At 42.2% G+C, this 11,374-nt stretch overlaps 1 protein-coding gene across 1 annotated transcript; it reads left to right on the top strand.

Moving 5' to 3' along the window:
- Positions 1-7,283: 7,283 nt before the first annotated feature.
- HOXD10 (homeobox D10) lies at positions 7,284-10,317 on the top strand. Its single transcript, XM_042474050.1, has 2 exons — positions 7,284-8,396; positions 9,992-10,317. Exons 1-2 carry the CDS (start codon positions 7,532-7,534, stop codon positions 10,267-10,269), a joined length of 1,143 nt encoding a protein of 380 aa, XP_042329984.1. The 5' UTR covers positions 7,284-7,531; the 3' UTR covers positions 10,270-10,317.
- The last annotated feature ends 1,057 nt before the right edge of the window (positions 10,318-11,374 follow it).

Here is an 11,374-nt window from a genome sequence, read left to right as displayed (position 1 = left end):
CATCCTCCTCATGGTCATAATGATGATGATCACCGTCCCTGTGGCTAATGATCTCTTCCCTTCCCAAAGAAAGTATAAATTTCGATGCCTTTCAACCTCCCTATCCCCTCCCTCCATCATTCTTTGCCATCCATTTTGATTTTAATTGGAGAAATCAGGTCTCTGAAGTGTAAAGAAGGTTTAAAGAATAAATAATGGGGCGAGAGGAACAGACGCAATCCAGTGAACTAAAGGAGAATTCATTCATGGACCTTTTTAAAAGATATGGATTATTTTTTAAAAGGAAAGGAAGACATTTATAAGGCATTGATGTTTTTACAGATGATCATTTCTGAGCATCGTCTGTGATGAATAGGAAACAGGTTTTTGTGGGTTTTTCGGGCTATGTGGCCATGTTCTAGAAGAGTTTATTCCTGACGTTTCGCCAGCATCTGTGGCTGGCATGTTCAGAAAAATGTCAGGAATAAACTATTCTAGAACATGGCCATATAGCTCCCAAAACCCACAAAAAACTATGGATGCCGGCTATGAAAGTCTTCGACTCCGAATAGGAAATACATCGAATACAAGCTCTTTTCTTAAGTTATGGGGGGGGGGGGGATCTTATATATATTAGGAAAACGATATCAAGCTTAGCTTTTTATCTGGGTAAAAATAAGAGTAGTTTCCCTCCCAGATACCTGAAGCACTGATAGGCTTTAATGGGACATCATATTTCATTTATCCTCCAGTCAGGAAAATAGCAAAATATCCAATTTTAAAAAATAATAATAATTAATTTTCCAGCTTTAGGTGTATGTGTGTGTGGGTTTTTAAAAATAATATTTCTGTATTGTTAATTTTTTAAGAACTGAAAAATATATATCATAAATATGTGAAAAGAGCGGATAGAAAATAATAATAATAATAATAATAATAATAATAATAAGTCTTTCAAAGAAATCTCTCTCCCTGCTATTCCGCTAAATGCCACAAGAGGGCGCGCTCATATCCCAAAATGCATAATGGTTCTGATGTTCAAGTGTATTCTCCCAGCCAGCCCCCACCTCCAATAATCCTGCAACTAATAAAATATCTAATATATAAGCAACTATAAGATTTCAGGGCTTTGGAAATGAGAAAATAGAGCATAAACAAGATTTATTAAGCAAGTAACTCATAAGTGTGACACGAACAAGGCATATTTCATTAAAATATTTGGGGTCATAATCTTTTACAATTTGATGTATAAGGATTATTCCTCTCTCCAGATCTTAATTTTAAGGAAGGGTGTAGTTTGTCTTTTGAATTTTTGTTTTCAACAGAATCAAATTCTAATTGTTTTATGTTTAAGTGCAGTCGCAACATCGAAAGAATATCAGTGCCAGGGGCGAAATTTTTGAAGACAAGGCTTTCCATGAGATGAAGGAGACAGGCAGATAACAGTTTTTAGAAAATATAGTCTCTTCCTTAATATGGAAGTGGGTTCCCAAGGTCTTTTGAAAGTCGACAACCAAAAAAACCAAAAAGTATTATCTAGGAGAAAATAGCAGTTAAACTAATATGGTGTGGTAACCTTGATCCGTTACTGAAAATCTAAATTTTATTCCCCGCTCCTTGAACACAAAGAGAACAGATGTTTTTCATGGAGTACTAGGGGTAAAAAGGAAGAATAACTTGCCTCCGAAATTGTCTAGTGATTTGGCAAATCTTGATCTTCTCCGAAACCGCACTTTTCTAGCAAAAAGACCAAATATCTTTGTAAAGGTGCTCCTTCTCCGCTGTCTTTCTCCGATGCGGAATAAGCACCAGTCCGACAAACCAGACACATTCAAAGTCATCCCTGGGAGAGCCTGGGTCCTTTGTTTTTTTACAGGATTCGTTTGGTCTGTTGTTGTTTGTAGAAGTTCATTGTTACCCAGTTACCTAGATTAGTCCTTTCCGCCCGAAATAAATAATAGGGGACACAGGCTGAGATTCAAGGTCTAAACGGACCTTTTGTCAATTAAAACCCAGAATAAATGGAACACTATCGCATAATATATCTATTGTTTTGAGAAAAAATAATAATAATTGTGATCAAGTGATTTCTTAGCACAAGTATCGAAAAGTACTTGTACTGATCGTTCTAACTGTTCAAAACCAAAACACCTTTAATCAATATTAATAGAAAATATAGATTATAGAGCGAAATGTTTGGATTTTCTCCCGCCCCTCGTTTAAAAATCGACGCAGGTCTTGCAAATGGAACAAGAGTCCGAATAAGGTCCCCCTTTTCCCGGTTACATGAAGGCCTTGGTCAAAGAAGCTCAGCATAGTGGTCCTAGCGATATGCGTGTTATAGATATAGAGATATAGAGATAGGTTGCTTATTAAATTTCAGCTGAGATCTTTAAGAAGTCGGCTTTGTCCTTTGTGGAACCTTAAGGCATGTGTGATGGTTGTGCGGATCCGGATGGTTTCTTTGTTTCCTTCCTCAAAATTTCTCCCTTTTTTGGTGGGTAAATTTTGAAATGGCTCAGAAAATGCATCTGTATCTCTGCCTCTTGGTCTCGCCGTCTGGAGGAGGCTCTCCTTTAGGGGAATGGACCCTGCCTTTATGCTTGCCCCCAAAAACCAACCGCTACGTTCATATTTTAACAATGGCTTCCTAAGATTAAAGGAGGTGATTATTGTCTTTCTTTCTCTCTGGAGAACCGAAAGGTTGGAGGATATGTGCTGCTGTGAGCCCTAAACCTGGCCAGGCCCAGGCTAACCTGTTAAAAAAACGTGTTGTGTATGTAACTGAATTGGATGCTTCCTTAAACAAAAGACTTCTGATGAACAAAGAGCAAAACGGGGATCCATTCCAAGGGGAATGCGGTTTTATGGATTCCTATCGAAAACAGGGATATTTGCATAGTGGGGTGGAAGGAGGAACTCATATTGAAATTATCCTACAGTTCTCCTATTATCCTAAATTATCCTATGGAGTAAATATAGTTAACAGGAATGAAGTCATGGGGAGCATGGTATGGTATGAAGAATGAGGATATTAGCATTAATCTCTCCTTTCTCTCCACTTTCTCCTATCGTTCTTAATTTCTGTATTTTGGGCACTGCGATTTGAGGCTTAGAAAGCAAAAAAATAGTGGGATTGTTATGGTATTAAGGGAAAGAGACGTTTTTCTTAGCATGGCGTCCCTTCCTTAGTTAAAAGGCAGCCTTCCAGTTCAATAGCGGGAGGATATGAAATGGAGTGGGTTTCAGTTTGTACGTGCTTTTTCCGAGATGAAAAGCGCAAATGAAGGGCAAAGGTGTCTGTCTATTTCTCAAACAAAGCCAGTCTTCTAAAACAATATTTGGGGAGTACATTTTCAGTTTGGTCCAATTCAATGTTTACACGTTTCTGTGTCCCTCAACGTTGGGGCTATCTTTCCTTTCTCTCCTTCCATCCTTCCTTCTTTTCAATAAGCAGCTGAAAATAAAGCAGTTAAAAACAGTAAATGGTGGGATGAATATATTTGATATGGGGGGGAAAAAGGAGGGATGAGGAAGGAGAAAAGAAATGGTCCAGTAACAAAGTGTAGAATAAATCTGAAGGATTAAAATTAAGGTTCAAACTAACGACTTCCTTCGCCAGGTTTTATTTTCCCTTATTTATTAAGACAGAAAAGGGGTGATGTCAACATATATTTTACTGCAAATAGTAATCGAGTTATAAATGGAGCTTTTTTGGGAGGTTTCGCCTCTTTTGGCGAAAAAATATGGGACAGTAAAGAGGAAAACCTTTGCAGTAATGTAGATTGTATATCTCATTTATGGCACAATATTGATTTATTTATTAATGTTAATTACTACAGTCCCATCTTAAATATGATTTAAAACCGGAGTGGCCTTAAAACACACAAGGTCTAAGTAACCCATTTTCCCAAAGAGATGTTTATTCACCCTTTAGACGTGTCACACAAATTTCCAAATTCGGTTCTCGTTTCTTCTCCCACCCAAAGAGTGCCCTCCCCTCCAAAAAAAAGCCATTGTCTCTTACTCAGAGCCTTTATTTTTATTAAAACATTAGTGATGGGTTGGGATCAATGGGTTTCTTAGGAACTGGGCTGCCTTTGCCCCTTACCCACGTTTGTCTATAACAAAACAATGGGAGACCATAGATTGCGGGATTAATCTCTGCCACCTCATATCTAGGGACACATTTTAGGGATTTTTTAAAAAAGGGGGGGGGGGGGGGAAGGGGGACGGGGGGGGTGGGCTTCCGAGGCAGTTCATTAAACAATGCCAGACCCCTGAGGATGCGAAAGAGGGAGAAAGCCCCGGCTTAGTCTCTCCCAGCCTTACACCCGGGCGACAGGCACCAATAAAATAAAATAAAATAAACCGAGAAGGATGTGACTACTGGGATATTTCTAGGACACTTCTGCTCAGTGTAAATAAGGATTAGGCAAGGCCAGGGGATTGGGAAATGGATTCCCTGATTAGATTTCACGGTGAAAGTCTTAAAGTGCAGAGACCAGGGAGGGCTAGGAAAGGCGGCGGCGGCGGAGGCAGCAACGGGGGTGGGGTGGGCAAAAACACATAGTACTGTATTGGGGTTGCTTTAAACTCGGTGGGTCGTCTGGCGTCTTGTTTAGAGGGGAGAGGGAGAAGGGAAATTGCTGGCCAAGGCATAAAGAGCCGGCCCTCAAAGCAGGACCATCATGACCTCCACTTTTGTTTCTCGCCTGGCTCAGACAAAATCTTAGCAATGGCTCTGATAATGATCTTAAATGGGGGGCGGGGGTGGAGAGAAGGGGGAAAATCCTCTCTCTCTCTCTCTCGACTATATCCCCCCCAATAAAGCATCACCACCAACCCCGACCCATCTCCCCCTCCTTCTCTCCTGTCTTTAGGGGAGAATATGCCTTTTATTTAGAAGCTTACCCCCAGAACAAGGGCAAAGAGAGAGAGACAGAGAGACCCACCATTTGAAAAAAAAACAGGGTTCAAACCCCAAAAACCGGTGCTGGCGTTGGGGAACGATGTTGAAAGGAAGGCTGGGATTTTCTGGCCGGTCCTGCTGCTGAGAAACCCTTCTCGCCGTAAAAAGCCGGCCGCTCTTAACCTGACAATGATGTTGTATTTGAACAGCTGCGATCAGCTTTTTTTAAAAAAGGTCTGTCTCATTGCCACAGCGAGGTGTTGTTATTGTTGTTGTTGTTGTTGTTTTTAAATAAAACTAAAAATAAAATTGGGTGGGGGATTTTCAGCAAAAGGCCATGGGGATCATCTTTCTCCCTTTCTTTTCCCCATACCAAAGATATGGTATAAAGCTGGAGAAAAGGGAGCTCAGGGTGGCGAGATAAAAAAGTCAGGAAGGCGGGCGAAGGGGACCTTTTAAAGCGCCCTTTAAAAAGGATTTGTTTTCCTTTCCCTGAGGTTTTATTTTAAAGGGGAGAAGGAGGGAGTGAAGGAGAGTGAACTAACAGGGGGGAAGCCAAGGGCCTAGATAAACAGATGGGCTTAGAGCCCCTTTAGCCACAAGCCCATAAAGGGTGACGTTTCTAAAATTATATATATATATTATATATATACTTTTTAAAAAATGCAAACGGTGAAAAAATGTAGGAGCAGAGAAGAGAAACCTTGCTGTTTTTAAAATTTAAATCACACACACAGTCTCATGTGTTCACGGTCATGTGTGCTTTTGTGTTTTAAGAGAAGTTCCTGTGAACGGAGGTAAACACAAACAGGACAAGACAAAACCCTAAAGTGCGGAAATTCACATATTAAAGCCGTCCAATTGCCCCATAGGCAATGTCCTCCTCGCTTTGTCAGCCCTAGAGGGTTATCCCCAGTTATTTTGCTTTTTCTGCGTAAAACTGAGTCTTGGTTTGTGGTAGGAAAGCTATAGATGGTGTTGAATCCGGTTGTGTGCGTGATCAAAAGTTCAGCAATGTCACTTGTAAGGGAGTTTAACCAGTTTTCGTCTTCTGTTTTCACGAATGAAGAGCCTTCCCCCTTTCACCTATGGCGAGAGAAAGGCTTGTTGGAATTTGTAAAATAAACAAATTGGGAAATCCAGCATAACTACAAAACTAAAGCCATGACAAAAATCCAGCTTTTAATATTTGACGATTTGTATTAAAACAAAAATTGACCTTCTTGCTTAGTAGTGAAGAGGAAAAAAATCAATAATATAATTTTCAATAATTCATAACGCGAACACCATTATGCTAAATCTTAACTATTAATCTTATCCTTTACAAAGTCTCGATTGATTTGTGCATAAAATATCTTCCCCGTGTGTGGCAACAGAGGGTATAACTCTTGAAAAAGCTTCAGAAGCAAGAAAATTACCAAGTGGCCCAAGAATGTAGATGAGGATTTTATTGATCGCCCTGATTCTTCTTAATCTGTATTAATAAATTCCACAACCTTTTGTACCTTGCACTTGTCAGGGACCAATGCTTTTACAAAACCCATAAAAGGAAAACATTATACCCCACCACCACCACCCTTTTGTATCCTCCCCAAATTATGACACTTTCGGAGATCACCTACGCACCCGAAACAATCAGGGCTCCATCTCTCAAAGATCAGGAGAGGAAAACATGGCTTGGGGAGAGAGGAGGCTGCCAGTGGATATTGTTTCTTTCCAGAAGAGTTTCAGATTATGAAATTAGGAAGTGTGTATGTGTGGGAGAGATGAGGATTGTGGAAAGGATCCATTTTCTTGGGCAGTTCTTCTAGGACACTATTGGTGTCTGTTAAGGAAACTGGAGAGGATGTTGGCCGATCAGGCTGCAGCAGAGGAAAGCAAGCTATATTGATAAGACAGTGATGGTATTATTATACTATTGTTATCATTATTACTATTATTATTTGCAGGTGAGGCAACCCCACCTTTACATGGTCTCCTGTCTTACTCGTGTCTCTTCCATACCCCACACAACTCCCCACTTTCCGCCAAATCACTATTGAACCATGGAAAGATTTAGCTGAAGTATCAGCATTTTTAAAGCCCAAAAAGGCAAGAGTGAGTTCCACAGGATCAGGACGAATTCGGTGACTTGTTTTTAGGAGTTTGGTGTTGTTGTTTTGTTTGCAGAAGAGAGAATGTAAGAGAGAGAGAGTTGCAGGGAAGGTGTGTATGATGTGTGTTTATGTCGGGTCCCTTCTATGGATATCTTCGTTTTAAATCAGCGCAGTGCGCCAGGAAGAGGGGAGGATGAAGCATGGCGTGAGGAGGGGGGGGGGGAGAAGAGAGGAAAGGTTGCTGCTGGAGGAAGAGGAGGAAGATGAAGAGGAGGAGGAGGAGGAGGAGGAGACGAGGGTCTGGCTGCCCTTCCGCTCGGACGTCCTAGGTGTCGCTGTTGTCCACCTTTGCGCCGGAGCCCGGAGTGTCCCGGGCGGCACGTGACCGTCGGGGAGGTAGGGGGCTCAAGTCCATTTTCAAACCTCATTGGCTCAGCAGTCATGTGGTTGTGTGCAGAGGCATCCACAATTACACAGGGAATGTTTTCGTAGAGATGTCAGCCTACAAAGGACACAATCCCTCTTCTGCAAATTCCTCCCCAAAATGTCCTTTCCCAACAGCTCTCCTGCCGCCAACACTTTCTTAGTCGACTCCTTGATCAGTGCCTGCAGGAGCGATAGCTTTTACTCCAACAGCGCCAGCATGTACATGCCACCTAGCGCAGACATTGGGACCTATGGGATGCAAACCTGTGGACTCCTGCCGTCCCTGGCCAAAAGGGAGGTCAGTCATCAAAACATGGGTATGAATGTGCATCCGTATATACCTCAAGTAGACAATTGGACGGACCCAAACAGGTCCTGCCGGATAGAGCAACCTGTTACGCAGCAGGTGCCCACTTGCTCCTTCACCACCAACATCAAGGAGGAGACCAATTGCTGCATGTATTCCGACAAGAGGTCCAAGCTGGTGCCCTCCTCCGACGTCCCTTCCTACCAGAGGCTGGTCTCTGACTCGTGCCCCATTGAAAACCCTGAGGTTCCCGTCCCAGGATACTTCAGGCTGAGCCAGACCTACGCCACGGGGAAGACCCAAGAGTACAATAACAGCCCCGAGACCAGCTCGACTGTCATGTTGCAGCTCAACCCTCGCGGCGCCTCCAAGCCGCAGGTAGCCTCCCAACTTCCGATGGAGAAGAAAATGAGTGAAAACCCCAACAACAACAGCAGCAGCACCGGCGGCGGTGGAGGAGGCAGCAACAACACCAGCACCAGCACCAGCAGCACCAGCAGCACCAGCACCAACCACCACCACCACCATCACCACCACCACCATCACCATGCAGACAACTCCTCCAAAGTAGCCCAAGTGGAAAGTCCCGAGCCTAAGTCCAGCCTGCAGGAGGACAGGAGCTGTCTGGCCGAAGCCTCCGTCTCCAGCCCAGAAGCCCAGGAGAAAGAAAGCAAAGGTATCGTATGAATACCAAGCTGGGGGGATCCTAAGGTGGTGGCACCTAGTCTCGTAAACCACAGGAGTCAACGCCTGAGCGCAGCAGCCATTAAGGGTGCAGCAGAAACATACCCCCCTCTCTCCTCTCTCTTTCTTTATCTCTTTCTCTTTCTATCAATCCCCCCTTTCCCCTTTCTCTATCCCTGAATTTCGATGCTGCAGGTGCCAAGCTTTCAAGGGTGGGGGTGGTGCAGGATGGGCGAAAAAATAAATAAAAGGGGGTGGGTGCTATGACAAGATCTTGTCACAATTCCTTGACACACATATTCACCCCCTTTTCGGTGGCATCCAGAGGATGGTAGGTGTTTACCCCCTTTTTTCCCCAGGCTGCTGCATGAGGCGACCCAAGGAACCCCCTCCATTCCAGCCAGTTATCCTTTCCTTTGGTCAGACTGGGATCAAATATTTCCTCTGGGATGCTCTGTGTGTTTTACTGGGTTGATCGTTAAACATGATGTTCAAAATCAGGGTCATCCCCCCCCCAGGTTTCCCCTTTAAAAAACCAAAACCAGAGGTGCTGCAGAGCTACACAAAGTTTGAAGGAGACTGACAATAAAGGACGGCCCTTTCCTTCATTGTCCAGGAGATCCATATTTAGATAACTTAAATTGAATCCCAAAAGGTTAATATGATCTGGAGGCTGCTATTAAGTCACTAAAGGTGGGGTGGCTGTTTATTTCATTGTCCTTTAAAATGGGTGGGGGTCCAGAAGCTTTGGAGAGGGGATAACAGGGTGGAATAGCAAAAAGAAAAGAAAACGGAAAACGTATTTAGTGAAAATTAACTTTGCAAGCCCTGTTCTGAATTTGGCCTTAATTACATACACATTAAGGGCAGAACAATTGCAGGCAATTTGCAGTTTCACTAATAAGTCCAGGTCAACATTCGCCTCTAATGAGGAAAAAATTCCTGAAAGGGAGAGCGGAAAAATGGTTTCTGCTGGGTCTATTCCTTGTTTCAAATCCTGTTATTAGTGGAAACAATTTTTTTAAAAAGGGCCATCTTGGTTTTCTTGGATAATTTGTGTGTATCATAAATGGGTCCCTTTTCCAAATGAATGGGGATAAAAGTGTGTTTTAACTGAGGCGTGTTTGTGGATCAAGTGGCTTTTTCAGATTTAGGGCTTGTTCCAACAAATTACTCCCAGGGAAAAATGTGCAGGATTTAGAATATGTGAAATATATTTCTGCATATACAGATGCAGAAGATGCATCATGTATATAGAAACTGCTCCAGAAATCACCCAGAAAAGCGTGGTTGGTCATTGTTTAATCCCAGTCCTGGGGATGGGGGGGATACAACCATTGTATAAAAAACCCATCCTCTTTCAGTGTGCACACCTCTCTCCAGCAATGTTTAATACCCACAAGCCACCATATCTGTCAGACACAATGGAGGTGGGTTCATGGCCAAGGGTACACTATAAGAGACTTGAGGTGTGTGCATGTGTACGTATGTATGTACGTGTGTGTGTGTGTGTGTGTGTGTGTTTCCCCTTTTTCTTTTTTATTTTCTTCCTTTTTCCTTCTTTCCCTTCTCCTTTGATTTTGCTAGAGGAAATCAAGTCCGATACTCCGACCAGCAATTGGTTAACTGCAAAGAGTGGCAGAAAGAAGAGGTGCCCTTACACTAAACACCAGACACTGGAATTAGAGAAAGAGTTCTTGTTCAATATGTATCTCACTCGAGAGCGCCGCCTAGAGATCAGTAAGAGCGTAAACCTCACTGACAGGCAGGTCAAGATCTGGTTTCAAAACCGCAGAATGAAGCTCAAGAAGATGAGCAGGGAGAACCGGATCCGAGAACTGACCGCTAATCTGACCTTCTCTTAAACTGGTTTACCCCAAGGTTGACAAATCACTGAGATTACAGTTGCTTCATGTGTAGGAAAGACTTTTGGGGATGGGTTGAAGGGGGGGGGGAGGGAGGGAGGAAAAGGGGGGAAATACACCCCTTCATTTTACATATTTTTTTAATTTCTGATAGTATGTGACCTTTTGTCATTCTTTTTAGTGCTGCAAGTGTCTATGTATGTTCCTATGACGAATATATATATATATGTGTATATATATATACACACACACATACACACACACACACACACACACACACACACATATATATATATATACATATATATATTAAAAAACCCTAGCACGTGTAATTTATTGTCATTATTTTTGTCCCCCTTCATCGTAATGCAGGGTAAACTCTGAATATGTTCATTTGGTCTTAACTTATTGGAACTGTCGAATATCCAAACAATGTGACTCTTTTTTTCCTTCTTCATGTTTTTAACTGACCACGTGGTATTTATGTGTGTTTGGGGGGGAGGCTAAGACAAGGGCCATAACGTTTTGAATATATATATATATATAAAATAATTTAAGGATTATTTTGAGAAAAAAAAGGAAACTTTTTCTTTTTTCCTGGGAGGTGGGCGGGCGGCAAAGAGCGAGAGAGCGAGAGTGAAAGAAAGAAAGAAAAAGAAAGCACATTTTATGATGTTAACAACCCACTCCCCATATCCGTCAGACTTGTCCTTCGTGCAATGCAAAATCTTTCATCCTCAACTGTAGACCTTTATTTTTTATTATTATTTTTTAATTTGTTAATTTTTTTACATTATTTTCCTTGTGGTGCATAGGTGGAATCGTAGTAGTATTTAAAAGAGAGAGAGAGAGAGAAAACAAGCAATATGTCTTCTTCTTTGTGCATGTCCTATTCGCATGTATAATGCAATAAACTCTGTAAAGTGATGAGGTTCTTTTGGTCTTTCAAGAAAAAACAAAAACAAAAACAAAATACAGCCACAAAACACTACAACAGGTTTTTCCAGTTTCTGGGTCTTTTCGTTCTTTTTGAGGGTCCCTTTCTTTCCCCCATTTAGGATGCGAAACACATGGGATCGGATGGGAAGGTGGGCCGAAGTCCTCT

Source organism: Sceloporus undulatus, chromosome 1 (assembly GCF_019175285.1).
Source record: "Sceloporus undulatus isolate JIND9_A2432 ecotype Alabama chromosome 1, SceUnd_v1.1, whole genome shotgun sequence".
Lineage (NCBI taxonomy): Eukaryota > Metazoa > Chordata > Lepidosauria > Squamata > Phrynosomatidae > Sceloporus > Sceloporus undulatus.
The sequence above is the reverse complement of the archived record's forward strand: the minus strand, read 5'-3'. Positions and strand labels throughout refer to the sequence as shown.